This window comes from Acomys minous (genome assembly GCF_964271855.1).
Source record: "Acomys minous genome assembly, chromosome: 10".
Lineage (NCBI taxonomy): Eukaryota > Metazoa > Chordata > Mammalia > Rodentia > Muridae > Acomys > Acomys minous.
The window spans coordinates 75,450,228-75,477,986 of NC_140491.1; the positions used below are offsets into that span (position 1 = coordinate 75,450,228).

The 27,759-nt window shown below is 39.7% G+C and overlaps 1 protein-coding gene across 17 annotated transcripts in view; it reads right to left on the reverse strand.

Annotated features, from left to right (window-relative positions):
- The window catches only part of DENND1A (DENN domain containing 1A), a 476,985-nt gene that overhangs the window by 324,299 nt on the left and 124,927 nt on the right, over nt 1-27,759 (reverse strand). For 7 of the 17 annotated variants that reach the window (XM_084797952.1, XM_084797949.1, XM_084797942.1 and 4 more), the window contains 2 exons: nt 14,015-14,064; nt 3,844-3,963 (listed from right to left, as the gene is read on the reverse strand). The exons of 3 other annotated variants lie outside the window; for them this stretch is intronic. In XM_084797952.1, coding sequence (XP_084654078.1) covers nt 3,844-3,963; nt 14,015-14,064 — 170 coding nt within the window. The remainder of the gene's footprint in view (nt 1-3,843; nt 3,964-14,014; nt 14,065-27,759) is intronic. 7 more of the 17 variants (XM_084797948.1, XM_084797954.1, XM_084797943.1 and 4 more) reach the window with 1 other exon arrangement.

Sequence of the window (27,759 nt, forward strand, 5' to 3'; positions counted from 1 at the left end):
CCATTATTGTGGGCCCACTGTTGCATTTTTCTGACTGTGAAGTAAGTTCCTTGGTCAGAAGCAATTCTGTGTGGAATACCATGGCAGTGGATTAGGCATTCTGTAAGTCCATGCATGGTGGTTTTGGCAGAACCATTACATGCAGGAAAGGAAAACCCATAAGAAGAACAAGTATCTACTCCAATTTGTTGTCCTTTCCAGGGAGGAAGTGGCCCAATGTAGTCAACCTGCCATCAGGTTGCTGGCTGGTCACCCCAGGAACAGTGTTGTATCTGAGGTTCAGTGTTGGTCTCTGTGGTTGGCAGATCTAGCACTTGGCAGCAGCTGTATCCAGGTCAGCCTTGGTGAGTGGCAGTCCATGTTGTCAAGCCCATACATAACCCCCGTCTCTGCCACCATGGCCATTTTCGTCATGAGCCTACTGAGCAATGACTGGAATAGCTAGGGAAAGAGGCTATCATCAGAGTGGGTCATCCTACTTACTTGAGTTCTGAGTTCAGTTGATGCTTTTGATGAACATTTTACACGGGACACAAGTATCTTTACATCCTTTGCACATTTGGAGAAATCAATACACATACCTCTTCCCCAGATGTCTTCCTCACCAATTTTCCAGCCATGCTTTTTCTAAGACCATCCAGCCAACGTATTAGCTATAGCCCATGAATCAGTGAACAATCTTTCACAACAATAGTGAACATCTGGCCATTTCTCCTTCCAAACAAAATGTATGACCATGTGTACTACCAGAAGTTCCGCCACTGTGAAGAGTTCTCTTTGCCAGTATCTTTTGAGTTTGTCCCACAAGGTATTATAATGATGCAGCTGTCCACTTCTGGGTGGTACCTACATGAGGTTAACCATCAGTAAACCAGGCCCTAGTCTTCTCTTCCTCAGTCAACTGATCATAGAGCACATTCCATGAGGCTACAGGTACTTGCTTAGAAGCAGACATCATTGTAATGGGAGTAGAAACCATATGCATTTGGGCAATTTCTTCATTTAACTTGGCCAATCACATATATATCACATCCATTTGATGATGGATTACTGCTATGCCGGTCCTACTTTATGACTTGGTGGATCAGGTAACACCCAGCCATGGTAGGCAGCTCGGGTCACATGGTAACTTGGTGGCCCATAGTCAAACATCCAGTTTCCACTAAGACCCAATAGCAAGCCAAGAGCTGTGTCTCAAAGAGAGAACAGTTGTCTACAGATGGTGGTTAAGCCTTGCTCCCAAAACCCAAAGATCTGATTGCTTCCTTTCCTCTAGTGTACAGTAACCCTTATAAAGGCCATAGGACCCCTGGGTAAGGACTGTAGAAAGGCTAACAGTAAAACTTTTAGATATTTTATCAAGGTCCTCCCTCAGGAGTTTTGGGTCTGCAAACTGGCTCAAGTCTAGAAATTCCCTTTTATCATGACCTAATGGAGCCTTTCTTTCATATGTATGTGGATTTTTCTACTTACATAGATCAAACAAAAACATGACAGGCTTCTTATCTTGTTTATGCCTTGAAATGCCATGATTGATTAGCCAGTACTGAATGTCCACACAAGTCATGCCACCAAAAAAGTAATTTTGCCTGTGCTGACCACTACAGAGTATCAGGCTATTATGGTCACTGTTTTGTCTATGCTGCCCATTGCAATAACTACGATCACCTTGCCTTTGGCAATTCAGTGCTGCCACCTGCCCCTGCTACTTTGGGTACCAATTAAACCCATTGCATTTATCTAATAAAGCAGTAACATCTCCAACCCTAAGGTCTGGCACAAGGAAAAGTGTGACAATAAAATTCTTCAATGTGCTGGAACCCATCTCACCATTTTGTGTCTCATAGGATTAGTCAAGGGTATGTCTTCTGGGTCTTCCCATTATGGAGGATTAAATCTGACACAGTGTGCCCATTCTACCACTGCAATTTTCCTGAGTCTTAAAATATCTTCATCAGCACTAAGGCAAGGGACATCAGGCATCTCCAACTCCTTTTCAGTAGGCTATCTTTTGACAAATGTTTCAACCAACCATTCAAACACACACACATACACACACACACACAGAGAGAGAGAGAGAGAGAGAGAGAGAGAGAGAGAGAGAGAGAGAGAGAGAGAGGGAGGGAGAGAGAAAGAGAGAGAGAGAGAGAGAGAGAAAGAGAAAGAGAGAGGGAGGGAGGGAGAGAGAAGAGAGAGAGAGAGAGAGAGAGAGAGAGAGAGAGAGAGAGAGAGAGAGAGAAGGAACTGATTCCCCCAAATCTAAGGAATAAATCTTTCCATTCGCTTTGTTTCGATACAAGGTCTCCCTACGTAGGCTAGGCTGGCCTGGAGCTCACTATGGAAACCAGGCTGGCTTCAAATTCACAGCTCCATCTGCCTCTGCGGGGGATCAAGATGTGCACCACCATGACCATGCCAGAAGAATCCTTTCTACCAAACTCAAGAACCAGGACTAAGGTCTCAGTCCTCCAAATGCACAATGTAAATATACAGTATCTTGGCCAAGGCTCACATATATAACAGCCAGAAATGGAAGAGAAAAATGTCCTCTAAATAAAAATATAAAAATAAATAAATAAATATATAAAAAGAGTTACGCCTAGTCAGAAGTAAATAAACATTACCATCCAAGTCTAGCTCCTGGGTAGGTAGGTGTGTAGCACTAGCTACTCAAGGACAGATATACAGTTCTTGCTCCAAAGCAACCAGTCCTACCCATTCCCAAGGACTCTGTACAGGAGGCCTCTTTGCCCAAATCAGAAATCCTAAGGTTGCTGCTGAGGGGAGTTGACCTCACTAACTAGGAAGGAAAATGTTGAGATCTGTGTAGAGAAATGCAGAGCTGTGGTCCAGGTTGATAGGAGCAAAGGAAACTCATTAGTTGGGCCCTTTTGTCCTAGTGTGATGTGTGGCTTCGGAGAGTGAATTATGTTGGGAAGGCCCTTTACTCAGTGAGAAGATGAACAAAGTGCACAGCAGAGAATTGCCCCTTCTGGAATCCACAGAGGGTCTGGCCTTTCTCCCCTGGCTGGGCCCAAGCATGGGGCCCAGGCTTTGTCATGGGCACCTCCCTGCTGCCTGCACTGGCTGCTCCACAGCAGAGAGAGATGGGAGGCAGGCCCTGCAACACCTAGTTAAGGGAGGCAGATGGAGAGGAGAGAGTGCGTGGGATGCCTTTACCTCCCCCTCAGGAGGCGCCCAGCAGGAGCCCACAGAACCAGCAACTCCAAAATCGGATTTCCACACATCCTCCCACCCCAGAATGCCTTAGCCCTCTGGCAGGAGGAAACAGAGCATTAAGCAAGTGTGGCTCTGGTGTGCAAGGGGATTTCAGAAGGCCTGAAGATGTCTTCCCACACTTCTGCACTTTTCTGGAACTTCTACAGAGGTAGCCAGGTTGTAAAGTTATTCAGAGGCCAAGGGTGCTACTCCAAGGAGCACACAATCAGCGTCTGCAGGCTGTCCTGAGCTAGACACATACTTTATTAATAATCTTACATACACAAAATGTCCACAGGGAAGCCTAACAGACTAATTTCTGACAGTTCCAGATAACAGCAGGAGGGATTGGAGCCCTGCTGACTCTCTGGTTTCCGCATACCACTTAGGAGCAATGGGCCCTTCCCACCCAAGGGATGTGATGCAAATAAATAAATACAATTATCTGGAGGCCCTCTGAGTGCAAGAGCAACACCACAAAGTCCTTCTCCCCAAGTACAGTGACTTGTGGGGAACAGATAGGACACGAAAACAACAGCTGGAAAACTTAATTACAGAAGGACTATGCAAAAGCAGACAACTGTTTCAAAGAACCAGCCAATGGCTGAAGCCCTTCTCCCTTACCTTAAGATACAGAAGCAGCTCTTGGCTCCTGAAGATAAGCGGCAGAACCCGAATCTCTGTTTGCTGTCAATGTCAGTGAGCACAAACGTGAAGTTCTGGCCAACTTGGCTAACTGCGAGGCTGAAGAGAAGACAGAACAAAGGAGAAATGAGTGTGTGCTAAGTTTCCGGATAAAGTATCTAATCACCACAAGTCATTGAACTTAATACATTTCCTTTGTGGAACTTTATAAATGAACTATAAATTTACACACTTCAAGACAGCAGACAAGAAAGTGGAGGGAAATGAAAGGGAGGGAAGCAGGGAAGAAGCAAAGACAGAAGTGGGTAAAAGGAGGAAAAGGAGAGAAGAAAGAAGGAAAGGGAAGAAAATAAGGGGGGTGGGGAGGAGACTGCTCTAATGATCACCAGAAGTCAAAATTATCAACACTCGCCAATGCCCCTGAATGAGCTGCGGCCCTGGTAGCTAAGTGAATCAGCCGCCAATGCTGAAGAAGTACTCTATCCACTTCATTTAAAGTGGAAGAAAACTGGGACATGCACTGCCTACGGTACATGGTGAGTGGCCAAAAGCTGTTTTATAAGCCTTGCTGTGACTCCAATGGCCACAAGCACCAGTTCACTGCCACCAGAGGTGGTGTGTTAAATACCTAATGTATCATATCATTTATTCTCATGATAATCTTGGAATTTCAACCATGTTCCCATTTTACAGAAAAGGACATTCAAGACTACTTAGGGAACTGACCCAGTTCACTGAGTGCTAGGAAGAGCCATCATAAACACCAGAAAGAAAAAGGAGCAGGGCTATAACTTGTTCTCCTGGATTCCTGAATCGTTGGTAGTTTCTGAATTTTGAGAAACAAATTTATTATCTTAGAGTGCAGGAGTACTAAAATGCTAAGCTTGCTCAAGGGGCTAAAAAAGTAAAGCAGTGTTTCAAGCCATTAAGAAGCCAAAATTTCTTCTATCAGTACAAAATGAGCCCACTATACGTTAAAGCAATATAGAGCAAAAAATAGCTAATAAATAATTTAAAAGAGTATTAACAAGCAGAAAAATCTAAAACTCTTATAAGTGTCAAAATGCTTCAAAAATGTACATTTTTAAAATCAGTTTACTGGTTATCTTGCATCTCTCTCTCTCTTTTTTAAATCAAACATTCATTCCAAATTCTAGTACTTAAGTTTGCACTAATATTTTAGAATTTTACAGTGAATTAAGCCAAGGAATTCAGCAACTTGTATGTATCATATACTATATTTCACAAAGTATACTCAGGTTGATAAGACCCTGACTTTGTTAAAATATTCAAATTGTCGGTAGAAATGAAAAATCATTTCTTTCTTTTTTTGTTGTTGTTATTGTTGTTTTTGTTTTTGTTTTGTTTTTTATTTTTTGAGACAAGGTCTCTCTGTGTATCCTTGACTATCCTGGTCTCACTTTGTAGACCAGGCTGGTCTCAAACTCACAGCAATCCACCTGTCTCTGCTTCCCAAGTGCCGGGATTCAAGGTGTGCACCACCACCACCTGGCCGAAAAATAATTTCTTAACAAGCCTCTTTGGGTAGGCTACGGAATTAAAATTTCAAATATAGAATAGACTTTCTTTCTAAGACTCCCTTATACAAGCCACAAAAGAAAAGTAAAATTAAAGAGATTTTCAGGGTATCCCACCACAAAGGTCAAGGGCCCTGCCTACTTATATTTAAGGAAACAATTCTATCCCTTGGAGAGTACTTCAAGCACAGGAAAATGGCTCTGAAAGACAAGAAAGTATTCCACTCTCCTTCCTTAACTAAGGAGGTGAACAAAAACAAGGTGGCAATTTCAAAGCCATGTGGTAATAAAGCAGGTGTAAGTAATGCTATCCCCCACCTTACAGCTAGGGGAAGGAACACATTTCCATAAAAGTTATAGAGCTGTCAAGGGGACACCAAATGCTACCTTCTTATGGCTGTTATGTTTTATCTATAAAGCTTGGATACTGTGTTACTATGGTGATTTAATACTATGTTTTAAAGGGGGATTATATGATTAATTTTAACAAGGTTGAGAAGTGAAGATGTGTGAGAAACAGGATTCTAGCTCACATAATTAAAGTGATCCGGGAGGAAAGTGGGCCTCAGGGGGAGGGGGAAGCCTGTTTTTATTAAAATACTTAATGCAACAGGTTTGGATAAGTCCAAGATACAAATAAGGTCACATTTTTGTGAAATGCTACTGTGTGAGCCTACCAAATAGGATTCATTATTTTGCTTTTGGGGTTTGATTTTATACCTAAAATGTGCAAAATGAAAACTCCTAGAAAGAAGGCTATTGATAGGACTGGATGAAGAACAAAACAGAAACAGACTCTAGGAAAAGGACCCAGCATGAAAATGACTTGACCTACAAATTGACTGCCATTAATTTCCTACTCTTCATACTACCATTAAAAAATGAATTTTTTAAAAAGTATGCATAACTGCACTATAAACTCAAAGAAAGACTCATTGTTAATTGGCTTGCTGCAAAGCCCAGCTCATTTGCCACTACCTGGGCCTTAACTTAGCAAGTTTCTTAAAACCAGATTTCAGTATCTCAACTTCTTTCCATGGAATAAGTATGAGACACTACCATTCAACTAAAAGTATGCTTTGGGAATCAGTGGAATGTGTGTTTTAAAAGGCCAGTCCTTAGTAGGAATAATTAATAAAAGGTATTGCTACTAACTGGTTGAAAATCAAATTCACAGGAAGATCATGATCTACAGAGTCTCCTTGCCCAACTCAGCTTTCTAACAACTGAGCAGTCCTCTAGGGGACCAAGTGATTCAATTTTTCGTTAAAATGAATTATTTCTGGTATGTTGCAATTTAGAAGGACACAGTTACTATTCTCAACTGAGTCACTTTTTTTTTTTTTTTTTTTTTTTTTGCTTTTTCGAGACAGGGTTTCTCTGTGTAGCCTTGGCTGTCCTGGACTCGCTTTGTAGACCAGGCTGGCCTCGAACTTACAGTGATTCGCCTGCCTCTGCCTCCCGAGTGCTGGGATTAAAGGCGTGCGCCACCACCACCCGGCTGAGTCACTTTTTTAATTCCTACAAGAGATGAGGTACAGGTCATCAAAACACAAAAACAGTTGATTCATTTTTCCCCCTCCCCTTGGACAAGATCCAAAAAACTAAGTCTGTCAGGGGCAGTCAAACAGAGGTTCACTGGAAGGGCTCTGAATTTCCAATGACTGTATCACTTGCTCTACTAGCTGAGGTAGTCTATGAAAGTATTCTCTATTTTTTCATTAAAAAATAAAATAAAAATAAAATAACTAGGGGGTCCACTTCCTCAAAGGCTGCAGTTCGTTTCCTTTTAATATCAGCATTTATAATTTCTACAAGAATCAGCGATTTCACAATGATTAAAGCAAAAGGAGCCATAGGAACCATCTGATCCAATTTTCTTGTTTTAAGGGTGGGCAACTGAGGTGTGGGGTTTTGTTTTGGTTTTCAAAGTAATTAGGACTAGGGCGAAAATCCAAGCCAACTTGTGGTTCAATGTCCTTCCCATCCTGCCGTGCTGCTCTAATTCAAGGCCAGCCCTCCCCTACAAGTCTCACCTCAGGTTAAGGAACCGAATTATGACAAGAATGCAGAGTTGTCTTGGCGAATGGACTGTGCTTCTCATTAAGCTCCAGAAAGCACATTTGAGCACCTTCAGAAATAAGCCCAGCTGACCAGGCCCAGGGTCACCCTCGGCACTCTTCCCACACTTAGAAGAATGTACAAAACAAGGGAACAGAGCAAGAGCTAAGCTCAGGCTGTAAGCTTCATGCTACTCTCTAAACGCTCATGAGCTGTTCAAGATCCTTCCTACCCTGTTTTGTTTAAAAGGGTGTTTAATATTTTGTTTGAAGTTGCTTACAGATTCAGTGCAAGAACAGCACAGAGTATGTGCTGTTTGAATCCAGTCCTTCAGTGAGAAATGAGATTTTTTCAAGTCAGACTCACTTTAAGCTTAGCCATTTTGCATACTGGAGTACATCTACACAGGGTGATAGAATACACACTGGAAACACATACGGAACAACAAAAACACAGACCTTGCAACTCACATAGCTGACTACCTAATTGACCAGCAGCTTCTTGGAGATGACAACATTGACTCAAACAAAGGATGAGATGGAACAGGCATAAGAACTGAGTATTTCCAGCAAAGGAAAAGCTATGCAAAGGTCCTGGGGACTGAAAGGAGCCGGGCACATGCAGGAATGAAAAAGATAACAAGGGCCCCCTAAAGCACAGGGACAAACAGCAGCATCACAATGAATTACCACATAAAGTGGTAGACAAGTCATATTAAGATATTAGCTCTTTTGGGTAGGTGTGGGTTGGGTAGCGGGGTGTTTGGAGTAATGAAAGGCTCCTGAATAGTTCTAATCAAAAGGAAAGCATTCATCTCAAACATCAAAAAGAAAGTCAAGTACAGAGTTGAACATACTAGTTAGGAAAGCCACAGAAATGTTTCAGTTGGAGCAATACATTCAGAAGTTATCTGAACACAAGTGGTACTGAACACTACAGAAATGATGATGTCACCTTAAGAAAAGAACTAAGAGAGGCAAAAGAGTATCTAAGACTCATCCACAGAAATGCCAGTTGTGACAGCAGATGAAAAAGGGGCCATCAAAGGAAAAAAGACAATCACCAGGCAGAACAAACAGGAGGGAAGGTCACCTGTCCTGATGCATCAAGGTGAGAAGGGACAATGTCTATCACTGTGAATGATAGGGAGGCTTTGGGTGGACTTGATAAGAACAGTTGTAGCTGAAAGACAAAAGCAAGAGAGGCTGAAGGGGAATGAGTTGGCAGCTATAGGTAGTAACTCTTTTAAGCACTAAAGAACTAGACAGTAACTGGGTGAGTAAAGTAAGAGGCTGGTATTGCTTTGGGATGAAGAAATACTAAAAGTTGTTTTTAAGCCACTGAGAATGACACAGGAGAGGAAAGACAAAACTGAGAGTTGGGCTTTGTATAAGAATCCTAGGTCTACTCACAAGCTGTGTGCGAATAGGTAAGTTACTGTATCTCTCTGATCTCTTCTGTAAAATCAATCATCACACTGCAAAGGGGTTTTAAAGATTACAAATAAAAAAATATAAAGTAATTAGCACATAGTAAGTATACAACAAAAGTGACCATGATTGTTGTACGTAAAACACGTACATATGTCGTACATTTTATGTGATACATAAAATTCACGGCCCGAACTAAAACACTGTCACCTCAGCTTACTGTAGTCTACTAATAATCACCTTTAGAACTGTCTACTGCCAAGTTATCCTGTCCTTGAGAGTTTGTGGACTGCTAGGCAGGAGCCAAGCTTTATTAAATTCCACTTCCCATACTGACATTCTGTGACCCACAAAGCTTTCCTACATATGTACAGCTTGCCATTTGCCTGAGCCTCAAGCTTCTTATCATCTCTCCACAGAGAACTAGGTGTTGAGAATGACAGTCTCCCAAGAGTTCTGGGCAGAGCAGTAAGTGATTTCAGACTGTTAAAAAGAGTGCAGCCCTTATCTGCTCAAGAAAAGCACCAGGCATTTCTAAGAAAGAACTGTCCTGACCTTGTCTATGTACGCCTGACAAAATAAATTATCTATAACCACAGAATTTAAACGTATCAAAACTAGAGGAACCATAGAGAACTTCCCAGTTTACAGGACAGAAGTCATGAGCCTCCCTCCAGAACACAGCAAGTCAAGGACACACCCAAAGGGAACCTATTTCTTTACAGGCCACCCCATACTCTGCCACTAGGGCCAATTGCCATGCTACTCACTAATGCTGTGGAAATGACCACAAGCCACAGCAGAACCCATCACAATGAAAATATGGTACAGAAACAGAAGTATGGGACAATCTACAATGATGCACTAACCAAGAAAACTCTCTATCTGTGTGGGAGCCATTTTCTTCAGTTATTTAAATTTTGTATTTTTCTAAAGCAACTATATATTCAAAATAATCTTTACTCAAAATAATTACTTTATGCTGTGTTAGCTAGTGGCAGCAGTACGGTAAAGCAAAAAAAAGAAACAATGTAGAATTAGAGGTTGCAGCAAAATGAGGAGCTTGAAAAACAGTCCGCTCCACACACTAAAGGTGCCTTACTCCACACCTTGAGCTCATTATTAAACCTACCTGGGCCTCTGCTGCCCATATGCAGAATACCAAGCATGGTAACACTGCAAATAGCTTATGTGTCAGCATAAGAAAGGAACACTGTACAGTGCTCAGCAGATAACACATACAAGCTAAAGTGCCACGTAACATCTGAGCCCCCTTAGCATTTGGGGCTGCTTCCAAAACCATGAAATGGTGTCACTTCATTTTATGTACTTGTCATTGCTGAGTCTAGAATGGGGCATGTCTCTCATGCACTCTGAGAAAGTGCTTTCATCACTAGCAGTGAACATTTCTTGAGACAAGGCAGGAACAAAGTGTTTACTCCTTCTGCCACCAAGGGCTTCATGATAGTAGTGGGTAGAAAGAATTCTAGGCAGGAATGTGCTCCTTCGCCCCAGCACTGTGACTGTGGTTATGATGACTTCTGTAAAATGGGATGTCTGGGGCAGATGCTGCACTCTCAGACCCCATAGGCACATTTTCAGAACCTCCTGTGGCCAGAGCCCAATCTCTTACAGTGCACAGCAGCCTCCCCAGCAGGTTCCATCTGCTCTGGCTGAACATCTCCAGGCTCACTCAGTGGTTCCCCTCTGCTTTGCTCTATGGTGCATATGGGGTGTCAAGCTCACTTTTCTACTTACCTACTTCTTGCTGGCCTGATAGACTCAACACAAGTCTCACCCACCATAACAAGTTCTCTCTGAACATATTAGTCTTCTGTTGTCTCCCCATCCTTTCAGACACTGTTTATAATGCCTTTACAGAATGTCTTGAGCTAAACTGGCAAATACCCAGAGGACAGAGCTTCAAATCTGAGACCATTTCTACATTCTGGATATAGCTCAACATAACGGCACCTACCCTGAATAAGCCTTTGCTTTCATACCTATCACCTGGCCACTGCTGGAAGAGTAAGGGAGGAAGCAACCACCAGGGTAGCACTTTGACTAGAATCAATAGGCACTCAAAGCTACTTTTCTTTCCATTCCTCCCCTCCCTGGGCTATTTTTGGTGACTAGTCTTTCTCTACAAGGTGATATAGTGGGAGACAAGACCTAGGACAGGCTATAAGCCTAACAGGACCTTGAGCAAGTCATAATTCCTCCACACTCAGACAGTCTGAAATGAAGAGCACGTACTTGCTCTTCTCTCTTACAGCTGGATGATAAAACGAGATAATACATGAGAAGGGCTCACTTTACAGAGCTACCAGGATTATTATTTTTGATAAGTCCTAGTTTCAGAAAGAACAACCTTAAAACAGTACAAGAGATGGCAAAACGTCAGTGCTGATGAGTGATCTGATGACGACTGTAGAAGTCCTACTCTTGGTACAGACTAGAATGTCAGGAAGTTGCATGACTGTTCCTTAAGGAAGAAAACCTGAGATCAGAAAGTGCCATCACCTGCGGCACTGCTCATCTCATCTCCCTGCTAGTCTACTCACTAAGTCAACAGTTCCATAGACCTGGACAAACCTGTGGGCCTTAAAATCTGGGCTCATTTATTTGAAAGTGCTACAACTAATTAAAAAATGCTTGTGACATTAAAACCTCTGTATTTCTCATAAATGAGTCTAATTATGACAATCTCTCCTATACTGAAGTATGTCTGCCTAAAGAGGTACAAAAGAAAGTATGGTCTTCCACATAAAGTGGGATCTTCTTTGTTTTTCTTGTTTGGGGCACCAGTAGAAATTACTTTAAGGAATATTTATTATGTAAAGACAAACTATTATACACTGAATATCAAAATATATCCCTAAATAATGTTGCAAAAGAAAAAATAAAGAACACCACTGGTATGAGTGATTTGCACAAATGTGTTTTACAAGAAAAATATTTCCCAGTAGCAATAAAAAAAAAAGCATCCAATGTTACAGGTAACAGGGGTGGGGGTGGGGTGGGAGAGTGGAGGTAGACAGAGACGGAGACGGAGACAGAGACAGAGACGGAGAGGAAGAGGGTGTTTCAGAGTTATCCCTGAAGTTCTACTTTTCTTTTATTTCAGGACAGATTCATGCAAATGGACAGGCAAGCAGGGTGGTGGGTGCAGTGTAAATGAGAAGTGTGTACTTGTGTGTGCACATGTGCGTGCATACTGCATTATGGTGGGGTGTGTCTTCTAATATTAGTTGAAAAGGTCAATTAGAGCCGGGTGTGGTGGAGCACACCTTTAATCCCAGCACTCAGGGGGCAGAGGCTGGCGGATCACTGTGAGTTCGAGGCCAGCCTGGTCTACAAAGTGAGCCCAGGACAGCCAAGGCTACACAGAGAAACCCTGTCTTGAAAAAACAAAGAAAAGAAAAGGTCACATAAAGAACACTTAACCAAAACAGATCACCATTCTAGCAAGAAGTGCTATCAAAATGTCTTCTTATATATTTTGTTAAATATCTAGCTGTATTTAGCTTTATTAATTTATATAACTATGTCTCTTCATAATATAGTTCCTTAGGTGGCTAGAAATGCCATACACTGCTGATTCATATAAATATAAAATTTGTATTGAACATCTCTCAACAATACCATACACGTCTTGCTATGTTTTAGAGGCAATAGGACAAGGAGGAGAGAAGGGATTCTCATTACAAAGACAGACCCTCTTAAAAATCAAGGCTAGTCTGTTCTGAGTACCAACCTACTAATAAAACATCCTACTACCAGGTCATAAAAGTGCTAAGCATGAAACCACTACAATGGCTGATTGGCTTAAAACCAACATGTGAGAACCAGGGAGAGCACTGATGCTAAGTGGCTGACAGCATTCCAGAGTTGCTTCTAGGACTCAAACTCCTTGGCTACCAAGTCTCATCCCGTAACACTCTTTGGCTTTTGACAAATAAACCAGGATACTGGTATTACAATATACAGGAAAAAAATCAGTAGCATACTATCCATATACATGCTAAACCACCCAAATCCTTTTCTTCATGCCTATTTGTGGATGCTAAAAATACTCAATAGAACCTTCCCGAAAAAGGTTTACACTTTACACAGCTTTCTTAGAAATTCATTAGTCATAATTTGCTTATTTTCCACAAGCTCTCTAACACTAAAAGTGGAATTTAAAACAAAAACAAAAACAAAAACAGAATACATATAGTCTCAGTTCAGTTTCCCAAGAAAACAAAAAAGAGACAACAAGAAAGTAAACAAGTGATCACATGATCCATGCTTCACTGACATCGAGACGATAGCAAATGGATCTTAAAAACATAAAATGAAGATCACCACCTTGACATTTTACTAACAGTAATAAGTTACAATTTTAAAAAGTTACGTTTTTGAAAAGTTGCTGCCATCATGCAGTGGATTACTTAACAAACAAAACAAAATAAGCCTCACAGCTTCAGTTGTCCTGGAGTTCTTACACTTGTACCTTTCCCATAAATCACTTCTCATGATATGAATACTAAGGGCTGTTTAGAAGCTTGTGTATATTTTGTATTCATGCCTATAGAAATGCTGATTCCCCAAAGACACTACACCTTCAGTCACTTAAACCTAAAGTAAAACACTATCTAGCAACATATCTTTTAAGTAGTAAACTGCTTCTAAACAAAATAGGTCCTTCTCTATTTAAATTTGGAGTTGAAAGCAAGGAAAAACAAACCATAAGGCCAGGTGGTCATATATTATTTGTATAAGCAAAACATATTAATACTTAAATACAAATTCAACAGTATTGAATTAAATACCAACCATTCTTAATCATGGTTTTTAAGTCTGATAACCAAAATCAAAAATCAAAAATTGAATGCCACACAAAATACATCTCACAAACCATGTAACACACAGCTCTAAGCTTTAAACTTTTTGATAGTGTCAATAAAATTCCCAGGAAAGGAAAATACTGCAATTCTCCTTGGAGCAGAAGTGCTTTAAATCATGGTTAAACAGACAGAATGTTAAGAATGGTATGGCTTTTATTTTCTTCAGCAAGTTTAATACTATTCTTTTTTTTTTTTTTAATACTAATAAAGTTTGAAAATCTGACACTACCTGTCCACATAGAAGGGAAAACAAAACTTGGTCAAAGTCTGTAGAACTTCCTGTGGAGAGAAAGAGAGATAATTTATACATCTAATGGGACCAATAAATCTAACATTAATCACAGAACACCATCTAGCAACTTTACCCTAAAGAAAGAGGAGACAGATGAAGAAATATGTGCTTTATCAATTACACAGGAGAAGTGCGAGGCAGTCAATCATGAGAAATAATAAACATGATCAAACTTCATTAAAAATGAAAAATTAATCAAGAACCACACATGGGCAAGCAGCAGGAGCCATGCAGGAAAGCTCCGAAGGGAGGGAGGTGCTTGGGTTGCTGAGTGTTAACACCCCTCCAGGGACCATCTCCAGCCTGACCATATGGATCAGAGTGAATAACACTGAGCCACATGGGTTTGGCCTGGCAGGGCCGCTGTTGCTGGCACTGATTTTGCCTGTTACCTAGGAACAGAGGGGCCAGGATTAGACAGCGCTTCCCAGTATCAATAGGCCGAATTACAGAAGAAGATAAAGCCAACTTGAAGATAACTGTTCCTGAACATTCCTAAATTCATTTTTAGAGTTTAAAACGCCATTTAGTTGCTTTATCAAGAAGTTGCCATTTTTGGCATGCAGTAATTTTGGAATCAAACTGTGACCAATGTTTTTATTTAAACATCATTACCATAATTAGACATACTTACCTGCTTGTAACTTATGAAAATCCAAAGCAAACTACCAGTATGAATAAACGTTCTTACAAATGCTGAGGCACATCAAGGCAAGCAAGTTTTTCAGGAAAGGGGCACAGAAAGCAACAGCATCTCAACAATTTATTAATAAAAGACAATGTTCTTACATTAAGACAAGAGCATTGGAACATGCAACACAACATGGGGTGGGGAACTCTTCCTAATAGACACATGTTACATATACATATATGCACACAGCTAAACATATATACAAGTAATTAACTATTACTTCCTTCATAGAATTTTCTATAGCTTGACTTAATTTTACCACAGGCTTGGACAGCCCACAGTTGATGTTCATCATAAAGTCATTGACCAGTGTTACACATTCTTTAAAAATATTCCTTTCATGAATTTGATCTTTTTAACTATTTTAAATCCCAACCTGAAGCCAAAATGAAGGACACATTGGGAAACTGGTTTAAATGAAAACAAATCTGCCTGTTGCAAATACTAATCCAAGTGATAAATTAAAGATCAGTTTACAAATGTAGCGCTTTTCTAACAAATAATAATGAATTATCAATGCTAACTGAATTGATGCTTCTCGCTTCATTTATTTTTAAAACCAGTTCTATCATTCAAGAAATAAACCACATCAATCTAATAACCCACTCAGTGAAGCAGAAAGCACATGACTTGCTCTGCCAGAGTGTGTTCTGCCAAGACAATTCAATTGAGCATATCCTAGTTTTAATATCATCTTGGATTGGGTCTACGTATATCACAGTACTGTTATGGCATGCTATAAAACAGTAAGGACTAAAGAAGCAGAGAAGAATACCAGCATGTTTTCAGAGGCATTTGCCTATCAGTTGGATATTCTATGTGGCATTCAGCAATGTACCTACTGTGATTTTAAACCAGTAGTATGTAGCTCAAATAGAGCATCATATAAGGATTAGTTTCCAAGCACATATTAACAGGCAAATGCTGGAAAAGAGACTGTATAAAAGCCTCATTTTAATGTAATTCTAAAATATATTATCCACATACAAAACTCCCATGATACCATGATAACACCAGAAAGCATCTCTCAACTTAATACACATTTTTTTTTGAAAGTCGGTACCATGTGCTCACTCATTGCCAACATCAGCAGCTACAAAGACAGCTATCTTTTACTCCTCAAAAGTTTCAGGTACAGAAAGCACTTCTCTACTCTATGCTGGAGTTGTGCTGGGAAAAGGCCTCAAAAGATTTTTGAAAGAAAGGACCCCCATGGCTACAAGAAAGCATTGTGCTCTACAGCGGAGTCAAAAGAATCAAATATGCCCAACTTATTACTCACTACAATATAGAAACTACTTGCCACTTTCTTATATCAAGAGTAATAGTCAACCATGAACTTGTCTGACAAATAATATTAGTATACAGAAATGAAACACATAGCCTGAGTATAACCCACCTCCCAAGAACTTTTCTTTCTACACAACAAAGTAGTAGGGTAGGGGAGATGAGGGAACAAGGGATGTACGAAAATGCAGGCGTGTGTTTGCATATTACCGTATGTTTCTTCATGTTTGTGATGCCACAAGAGCTTGATATTTCAATTTAAGTCAAACAAGATGGTGGTGTGCTGTCAGAGGCGGGGGGGGGGGGGGGGGGATGAGCATCTATCTGGTAATAGGCATAATCACATGATTTCAATCAGAACTAAAATATCTACTTCTGAGTTTAGGGAAGGGAGGACAAGAAAAAAGAAACAAGCAACGTTCTTTGTAAATCATAAACTGCCAAAATAAACCAATTTTCTGTATACTGATGCTTTCATCATATATAAATATTCAGTTACCTTATCCTCTTTGTCCAAAGAAAAACACAATTATTCAAATATGGAAAGATCACTCTCCAAGGGAGGGGGAGTAAAACCCTGATTTGAATATTTTTTGAGTCTTCTAGTTATTGCAGAGTATAGCAGAATCTTTCAACACTAATTTTACTGGGGAAATAATCGTTGACCAGTTACCAACCCCTCTTTTCTCTCGAGAACTACGTCTGGCTAGGGAACTTGGTTTGTAGATGTCAATTTCACTGTTTTCTCTCCCACACAAGCTCTCTCAGCCAGTCAGCCTCAGCTCAGCCTCCACTCCGGTAACATAAAGGGAATCTCGGAAATACAGGGCAGCTGATGAAATGTAAACGACCTCATTGCAAAGGTGGGGGTGGGGAGGACTGTGTGCCAGTTCTCCAGATCAATTCCAAGTTTATATTTTCACAAATCTTTTTATGTACAGTTTGATTCTTTTTAAAATTTTAATGGAGAAAGAAAGAAAGAAAGAAAGAAAGAAAGAAAGAAAGAGAATTTATAGTAGCCAGTCACCACAGTTAAAGTTCAGGGCATGAACTAGATCCCAAGAGGGAACCAGTCCACCATGTCACCACTGGCTTTAGGACATTCGCCACCTGGTTCCATGTCCCTAGGTTCCAACTCTTTTCATAATCAAAACACTGCTGACATTATAAACCCCAGATGGGTTTTCTAAAATCCCTCCCAATCAATATATCCAACACATAACTTATTGGAGACAACACTGAGCTCATTGATTAAGGTGAGTTTGGTAGCAAAGTTTTCAAAATAAATGAGACAAGAATACAGCATTCAACCCCTTTGTGTCACCAGACAATTTATGAAACAGACAATTTCCAAAATGCTTTTCTTTATAACAAAATATATGGGATTTCATGTGGGAAGAAACAGGACGGGGGTGGGGGGAGTCACACAGCCCTTTCAGTTATGCATATATTAAACAGCCAGCTGTACAGGAGCAGAAAAGCAACATCCACAAAACTCTGACCACCAGGAGACTGAACCAACACAGGCCCAGCAGGACGAAACAACCGAAGTCAGAAACGAACTCAGGGCTAATCTTGGTCTACCCTGGGTTCATCTTCCCTAATGAGAAGTCTCACCTCTGGGCAGAAAGCCCATCAAGGGAATTTTCATACTGTGAAGAAAGAGGGATATGTTGCAACACAGAGACATTCTCTTAAAAACTAAGTAAAGTTTTATATTTTTAATATACATTATAGAATCAGTAAAGCTTTGAAGACTAAATTCAGTGAATTTATCTGGAACTGTTAATCATAAGAAGGTTAGACCAAGTCACTCTAAATCTGGGCTGTAAGAAGGTGTGTAGGCAATCCTGTAACAGACATCCTTTCCTAAGTAAAATACTTCATTTCATTTCTTCAAAGAAACCTATAAACAAAAGTAACTTTTATTTGACAGATGAAAACAGCAGTTGGGCATACCCCACAAATAAGTACTTCTGAAGGATAAAGTGCCAGCTGATCTTACATTACAGTGTCTCCTGAAAGTACAGAATACTGAGAGATGGTGCACATGCTCCGTAACTAAAGGCTGGAGGAAAAAGGTATGCAAGAAAATGTCTAAGATATACTGTGAATAAATGAGTGTATTTTAAAATATGTAAAACTATACTTAGCCTTTTAGTGCAGTCTAAAAGCTGAAAGAGCAGTTGATAATTTACCTGGGGGGAGGGAAGGTTGAAGAGGAGGGTGGTCAGGGGAAGAAGGGGCTTGGGGTGGGGGACAAAGGTAAACAGGAGAGCCAGTGGGAGAACATTTCCTGGGTTTTGTATACATAATCTGTTCATTTCAAAATCATAGGTATGTGAGAAAAAGAGAAGCTCAAATTCCTAACATAGTGTGTTTAAATTGGTTTTGTTTTGTTTTGTTTTGCTTACTAGCATGAGGGAAAGCTGACCCTCCGACTCCTGTACGTGAGAGCTGTGCCACTGATGGGAAAGAAAAGCTTCTGACTGATGATCTTAAAACTCAAACTGAAAGTTACAGAACACACACAATCCACACATTCAAAAAGCTAACAAAATTTGCACTTTAAGCCATTTCAAGTTAAAGCCAGTGACTCCAAGGGAAAGTTAACAAAGGTTTCTAATGTTTATAGTTAAGAATGGTAATGCAGAAGTTCCTAGAAACTTAATAAGCATCAAGTTCAAGGATGTTAATGGGAAGTTTCCTAAATGAGAAATGAGTAAATAAAATTTTATTTTTCCATTATAAGCATCAAATTAAATTCAAGATCCATATCATGGTTAAGATCTATTTATTTTCTCACCCAGTGAGAAAAAGAGGCTTTGAAAAAAGGGTTTTACAGAATGGCCTTTCAACACTAAACATAAAAGCCAGGTCAATTTTTGAACAATCCCGTTCAAATACACTGCTAATTTTCTCTTTTAGGAATATTCAATATTTACTCCAAGACTACTTTTTATAAATTTTAATTTTTAGTTATGCACATAATTATAGTACTTTGAATTATACCTAACATTTAGAATTAGTGTGGCAATTCAAAGATAACATTACAATAAGTAAATTTATCATACTCTATAAGCATATCATATCAATTTCATTCATATAATCTTTTTTTTCTAAGTCACGCTGTGACCAAACTCAGGGCCTTGGGCATTCCAAGTAAGCACTCTACTACACAATGACCTTCCCAACATTCCCAACATATATTAACTTTTTGTTTACATTATCAAAGACTTTCAGGTAAAATAAAGGAAAGTTCCAACAGCAAAAGACCTACTTTTATACGGCAATACCTATGCCTTCTCAAGTCCAAAGTGAAAATTCAGGGTTTTTTCTTTTTTTTTTTAAACAAATTTGGTTTATCCTTTTTATGTTCTTTCCTTTCATCAAAACAATTCCCTACAAATTGTTCCATAGTCACAATAAAAAAAAAAAATCCTTTAGTCCAAACTTTCATTTGATAAACTTTAAACCGCACAGCATTGAGTTAAAAAACAGAGAGGCCACATTAAATGCCAATACAATTCTTAAGGCTGGGTTCAAATAGTTCCAAAGTGAACAAATTTATTTCATACTATTAACATTTGGTGACATCAGTAGTACAGTTCCTTAGACTTCATATCACCCCTTTAAATTGTTTTTAGTTTGATCATTTCCTTAATCATTTATATTCCTGTTATCTGAGCATGTGTGTTACCAACAATTTTAAAAGGAAAGGGAAAAGGCCTCAAGTCAGCATATACCAAAGGAACGGGTCCCTGCAGTAAAACTGCGAACACAATTTTCCTCAAGAAGTCATTTGCCCTCGGGAAACTACTACTAGAAAGAAAGATAGAAAGATAGAAAGATAGATAGAAAGAAAGAAAGAAAGAAAGAAAGGAAGGAAGGAAAAAAGAGCACTGATTAAGAAAATACTATTTTGTAAGCGTATTAAAAGCTGTCAGCTTTTAAATATTTTAAATGCACACAAAAATGTGCACAGATGGGCATCTTTTCTGCTCACATTAGTCTAGGAAAAAAAATCTTTCATTATCAAGCTCAAAGTCCTTGAATTTTTTAAACTTAATTGTGCCTCTATTTCTTAGAATTCACACCCCAAGGCCAAAGCTTTCCTGCCACCAGTCCTTCAAATCTGACTTGGACATTACACGGGAGGAGGCTCCAAGCCTCCCTGAGGTCTCACTCCTTTTACAACACACGAAAAAGCAGTCGATAATGGGCCCATGCTGAATTCACTGCTCCCCACGTCTCCTCTTGGGACACAAGCCTAGCAGATGTGATAAAAACTGTGTCAGAGAAGTGGCTCTAGTTTGTGCCTTAATGACAACTTAAACCTCTAAACCAATACAACCAAAAGATGAACAGAGCTGGCTGTTACCTCTCTCTGCTGCCAATCTTCCAATATCTTGGAACTAAATTAGCGCCTCTCCCCACAACTTCCCCTGCCACCCCTCAAAATCCATTCTAATTTTAAAAGATAAATGAGTTCAGAAAACACACTGGTGGCACAAATGTCTGGGTGCTGTGTGTGTGGATGTCCTATAATTAAGCGCAGACACATATTTCATAGAATTTGTATTTTTCTCAAGGTATGATTGAGCATTCAGATATATAAAGGACTGCCTACTAAACTCCCTCTGATCAGCACCCCAGTAAGCATATGCACATATACCACTGGGAGACTTACAGGCTCCAAAAAATACCTAAAGGTCTAAAGATTATTTTTAAACATGTTCAAACATAGGAGAGAGGTAATATTCTGAGCTAATGAAACATTCTATTTATTAAAATTTATACAGGACAATTTCTTAAACCGTGGGTGGTTATACTTTTAACTTGTAAGAAGTCTTTGTCTTATCTAATGACACGGTACCATAAAAATTGATTTAAATATGTACCTCTGATAACATTTTCTAAATTCTATAATTCAGCCTTCAGATGATGGGTCTTTTTACCCAGTATCTTGAAAGCCTATTCAGCCACAACTGCATACCCACTTAATCAGCAATCATTGTTCTGGGATGCGGGACTTTGTTGTCAAGACAAGAACCAAAACCTTTAAAAAAAAATTTTTTTTTTCAGAACTGGCATAAGAAAAAAGTGATCTTTGTCAGACAAGGACAAATTTATGCAAATCTTTTATAAACATTCACAAACATTTATTTAGCTTTTGAAATGTTGGCCTCATTTGAGAGCATGAAAATGAGGGGGAAGTAGGAAAACGCAAAGGACAGCTTAGAAGCTGGCACGCTACATAAATATTCAGAAGGAAGATTATAGGATTCATGTTAGGCTGTCTTAGGCTTCTCCAAAGTCCACATAGAATAGCAAAGAACAAAACTAACGAGAAGTGCAGCAGATGTTAGACAATGCATCGGCCTCTTTTCCTCTCTCACTTGGCTATACTTGGACGCTTTTATATTTCCTTTCAATATGGTTAGGTCATTCAAGGATTCTCCTATAGACTCTGTATTGTGGCTACAGATCTATAAGCTGGGGGTCTGTCAGCTTTCCAAAAGTTTCCAATGAAAAGGCATTATGCAAATTCTACCTCTCTTACCCTCTTTCAGGGGGAAAAAAGCCTCCAGTATGCAGTCATCAGAGTATTGGAAGCCCCAGCCTTCATTTCTGTATGGCTGTGTTTGCCTCAGGGCCACGCTGCTTGTTTTGACAGTGGATCCCCCTAGATAGTTGGGATTAGTCGAGCTTGTTTAGATAAACTTGAAATCAAGGCCTTCTCTAGGTAGACAGCTAGATGTAGCTACCGAGTTTCCAGCTGCCTCCTCCTTTCATCCCCAAACAACTGCAGATTCACAGTAGCTATCACAGCCACAGGCTATGTCACATACATAAGTACAAAATTAAAGGCTGCTAAAAGAAGCCTTTGTAAGCCTTAGTGCTAAAATAAGGAATCTGTACTGCTTGGTTTATACAAATTATTCTAGCACTACCAGTATGGAACTGAACCTATCAGTTAACAAGGCATGCTAATCAAGGCTCCTAGCTTCTTTTGATGGACAGGATCATGGTTTAGTAATTCACCTAACCTCCACTTGTTAGCTCTTGCATGAGGATAATAGCTGAAAAGGTTGAAAAGGAAATAGCAGCCTTTATTTATCTGATGCCAGGAAATGTTAGATACCATCAACAAACACTGCAAGCAGAAAATGGGAATCAAACTGTAAATATCAGACCTGCTTTGGAAAGAGTGTATTATTTAGGAATTGATTAGACAAGGTTCCACTGCATAGTCATCTCTATTTCACAACTAATATTTCTCACAACTTACAGTGAAAGGAGGACAGGAGGAAGAGTCAGGACCAAGGAAACTTACAGTCAGAACAGACTGATGGCATCCCGTTAGAGAGGCAGGTGATATGAAACACTAGCAAAATCAGAAAATGGTGTAAGAGGCTTCCTTAAATCTAACATTTAATAGTTTAATCTTTTCTTAAAAGGAATTCTCTTCAGAAGACTAGCAAAATATAAGAAAAAATAATTCAACCTCACATATATGTTTTCTTTTGCTCTGGCTTCAACATTACAGGAACTAACAATTACCTGGCTGCCTGAGATAAGCCAAGGGCAGAAATTGGACCAGCATAGGCTTCAGCATTTTTTAGAACTCTTCTGTGATCCCACACTGTTTGTAAATCCTTTCCTCCTCTTATGTACTGTCAAGTCAAACAAGACAGCTTTCAATCAAATGATTCACTTCACCATATATATTCTCAGGAGTCAGCAGCTGAAGTCACTATTTCAAAGAGAAGCCCTAAAGTATTGAAGCTACTCTGAATTGTCATGGACTTCATTTCTTGGACAACTTAGCACCTAAAGAGATGTTTAAGAACACATTCCTTTTTCTCTAAAGAGCCTAAAGTAAATATTTTAGGCTTGGGAGTCAGTTACATTTCTTTCACATAGTCTACTTTTAAAGACCCTTAAAGGGGTGAAAAGGTAACAACAATCATAATGTGAAAGACACACACACAAAAAGCAATAACAACACATCCCACAGCCAGGCATGGCAGCGCACACTTATAATCCTAACACTCAGGAGGCCGAGGCAGAAGGACCATTAACTTGGGAAAAATCTGAGCTACACAGTGAGACACTATCTCAAAACAACAGGAGGGGGGGCCACGGGAGGTGCTACCAGAAATACTAGTCCCAGTTCTGTAGTCAGAATCTGACCAGTTGAGTACAGTGAGCAAACCTGAGTAAGATGCTAGCCACATAACTTGGAAGATGAAGAAAAGGAGGAGGAGGAGGAGGTAAAGAATGAGGAGGAGGTAAAGAATGAGGAGACGGTAAAGGGTGAGGAGGAGGAAGAGGGTGAGGAGCACAAGAAGGACAAGGAAAGAAATAACTAATATTGCACAGACTCAGTAGTATCCCAAACTCTAGAAACCCCTAGGACAGCAGTTCTCAACTTGTAGGTTCTGACCCCTTTAGGGATCAGATGACCTTTTCAAAGGGGTCACGTAGATATCCCGCATATCAGATAGTCACATTACAATTAATAACAGTAGCAAAATTAAAGTTATGAAGCAGCAATGAAATAAAATTGTGGGGGGTCACCACAACATGAGGAACTGTATTAAAGGGTCACAGCACTAGAAAGGTTGAGAACTACTTTCCCAGGAGGTAAAAGGGCATTGCTTACTGGTTCTGTGGTGAACCAACATTCACATGTGACTGCTGCTAAATGGCCAAATGTGTACTACATGTCTTTTTAAATGAAAACTTTGTAAAATATACAACAAGAAAAATTAAGGTTCTTTTCCAACACTGAGCATTCACAACTGTTTTGTAGCCTCAACTTAATCACAGAAGCATTTCTTCCTTTCGTTCACAATCCCCTGGTGAGGTCTACGACTTTTCTAAGCAAACAAAAGATTCCATGATCTCTGAATTTGTTACCATCTTTCCACTTGAGATTCATTTTGTTTGTAAATATTTCTGAACGCAGCATTAGAAGAGGGGAAGGTTTTCTTGCTGCTTCTCTTACCACTCACTACCATACTGTTACTTGTCCAACATTCTGTTAAATGAAGAAAGTGGACAGCCCTCTTCCAGGCCATAATTTGTCTTCTGACTCCTAATCCAAGCCCTTTTCATTAAATCGGTTTCCTGAGACTTCCCTTCCTTCTCTCTCTCTGAAGCCTCCTCACAGCCTCCCAGTTCTAGGTCCCCATCACAAAGTCTAATCACCATTCTGCCTTGCATTTCACAGGTATTCTAGTTCATCACATCAAGGATCCAGGCTCAACCACTTATATTCCTATACAGCTCTGACCCCATCAGACTCCCACTCCATCAGAAGGAAAAAGGCTCTCAGAATCCCACTGATTTAAACGTTCACTGTGGCGATTGGATTTCAAGATAACTTGTGAAGGAACATCTTTGGGTCTCTGAAACTTTTCCAAGCATCTGTAAACACAGCAGAGGGTGAAGCAGCTCCTAAGATCAAGTCTACTTTAGACCATCTTAAAAAGAAATAGCAGTGTTTCCCTAAGTGTGTCATTTAAGCAAGCTACTGACTAGGCAATTTAGTAGCAAACCATGTACTAGTAACCAGGGAAGAGACAGACACCAGGTAAAGTGAGGCCCTTGTCCACATGGAATGAAATCTAGCTGGAGACAGAGGCTACTGAAATAAATGCAAGAACGGGTCATCCAAAATGCACAGGAACTGTGAGAGAAAGGAACAGAAAGCTCTAGACAAACTAGCAGAGGCCTGAATTTAGTCATATAGGTTACAAACAGCTTCTCAGAAAGTGTGAGGAAGGCTTAAGGAATGAGCAGAAATCCCAGGCAAGGCTGGGAAAGGGGTGGAAAGAGGGAGGCAAAAGCAGCAGCAGGAGCAAAAGCCACTGAGCAAGACACCCCAGGACAGGAGGTTAAAGCAAGCTTGGCAGGAAAAGAGGGGGTGGTGGGTAAAAATGGATGGGTTGCAGTGCTCATGGCATGAGGGATCCTATGTCCTGGAGGGAGTGTGGACCTCATGCTCATGCACTGGGACTCATTGGAGGGTGTGGAGCCTTTTGCATCCCACCTGCACAAGACTTTCCGACTCAAATCCACTCACAGCCCCTCCAGGCTGAAACTATTCTCCACGAGTTCTTCCAAACTGCTAAATTCCTATAAAAATCAATGAAAATAGCTGGCAAGCCAAAGACTTGAATTTATGAGAAAATCAAGCTTTAAAAGTTAAGATTTATTCATGGCATAGAAAATGAAAGAAATGGAGAAGACTATTCAAGCTAGTATTAATGTATTAGTAATTTTTATTGTTTATCATTCATGTCTAAGAATATGGATTATATAGATAATTTCAAAGACTAGATTGATACAAATTTCATCTGATTATGAAACTAGCGCATCCGGACTTTGGTTTTCTTTTTTTTTTTTTTCACATGCCAGTGATCATCTGTTTTCTTGAGAGGGTTTAAGTGGCAATTAAAAAGAAACTAATACTAAAAGTTCTACCTATGTTCAATGAGTCTATCACTAGTATCATGCAGATATTATCCTCCTGTAGATTAATTCGACCTTGAACATGGAGGAACAGAAGAAATTGTCCATCTCATACCTTATTTGAATAGTTTCAAACACATAGCTACAGCTTACAGGAGCAGCCGCTATGCTAGGTTAAGCTATAGCCTATCACCTACCTTTCTCTCCAGGTGCAACTGTATAATCAAAGATCTGTGCTAAAGGGTCTTAGGGAGGAGCAACCTACTCCCCCTCATACATGTATTTCTGTGTATCAGTGTATTCTCTGTCATGTTCATAAGTCCTAGGTTAGATACTGTTGAGAGAGAGAGAGAGAGAGAGAGAGAGAGAGAGAGAGAGAGAGAGAGAGAGAGAGAGAGAGAGAGAATGAGAATATAGCTTGTCTGGAGGACAAAGTGAGAGTGCCTATTTCACATAGCCTACTTGAGATGTGAAACTGAAGAAGAGTGTTGGGACTCTTAGTTTTCAATCACCTGACTCCAGGCTCATCATCTAAATATTTATTCGCATCCTAGGGCTTAATAAAACTTCAGATATCATCAACTCCATATAAAGCATCAAAACCTTCTCTATGCTTTATTTCCTTTGTGTTACAAATGGAGGTTTCATAATTATGCTTCTTCATTTGTCCTATCTTGTTTAAATTCTGAACTCACAGATCAGAGTGTGACCACTATTTAGTTGTTTAGTATTATATATAAAAACTCTGCATCTTAACATCCATGCATCAAGTCCAAGAGCTAGGAACATAAAGCAGGCAAGCATCCCAGCTTCCTGCCTGGAGGAGGATGATACACAGGCAAGTGTTACCTGTCTTGGGCTTTCTGATAGAAATATGGACAAGGCAGGGGCTAGTGAAATATTTCAGCAGTTAAGAGTATTGGCTGCTCTGCTGGAGGACCCCTGTCCAATTCCCAGAATCCACAACTTTTTAAACTCCAGGTTCAGGAAACCCAACACTAATTATGGCCTCTATAGACACCAGGCACATGGTACACAGATATACATGCAGATAAAGCATCCATGCACATAAAATTTTTTAAATGAAAGAAATATGTAAACTACAACCTTTTGAGTTTGTTTGTTTGTTTGTTTGTTTTTATGTTTTTGAGACAGGGTTTCTCTGTGTGTAGCCTTGCCTGTCCTGGATTCACCTTGTGGACCAGGCTGGCCTCAAACACACAGAGATCCATCGGCCTCTGCCTCCCAGGTGTTAGGAGGCAAGCACCACCAACAACAACCACAACCTTTTATAAAATCAGTATTTACCAGGTAAGTGGGCTGTGTAAGAAAATTTTATGGAGGGTAAAAGCAATGTGAAACATTACATCTTATGTTTTTCAAGGTTGGTAAGTAATAAATAATCCTTGATAAATATAATTTTCCTTAAAGGCAACCCTATATATGATCTCCGACACCAAATACATACAAAAAAGAAACAATGTCAATAATTTTATGAATTCCTTTCATATCCAATCACCAACTCCTGCCCCATGCCCACAGTCTGGGATTATTATGTCACATTTGAAATCTGAAACTGACTGAAGTTAGTTAGAAATTATAATGGTCAGAGGAGTCTTTACCATACTACATATAACCATTTCAAAATGAAAGGTACCCTAGTAATACAAAGCCCATATACAACCAAAAAGGCTCATTTACAAGGATGGTGGGACGTATTAAGAAATTTCTGAGGTTTTCATCACCAGAGTCTTGACATATAGATTTTATGACTGTAATAAAAAATGTAAACTACTTGAAACCCCTTCATCACCATTTTTAAAGCTTTTACATTTTTTTGTACATCTCAGAACATAAATATGCAAGAATGGTTTCCCACTCTTCCTTTCCTTGACAAATCACTTGTGATCACCTTTATGACTTCAAACTTCATTCTAAACAGTGTAGGTTTATCAAAGAAGAATGTTCCAGATTTCTTCCAGAGAAGAATCAGGAAATCTAGAGGCAAAGGTTATCTATCATACTCAGCCTCAACAACTAATAAAGCACCAAACAACTTTAGCTTGCCACCTTAAATCTACTTCTAATAACAACAAAGAATTTGCAGTTACTGGTTACAATTACATGCTAGGTTGTTTTCTGGTTTTGTTTCCACTTCATGCACTTTGATTCACTTAATCCTGACCCAGATCCTCTAAGGTCTTTACTGTGACCATCTCTA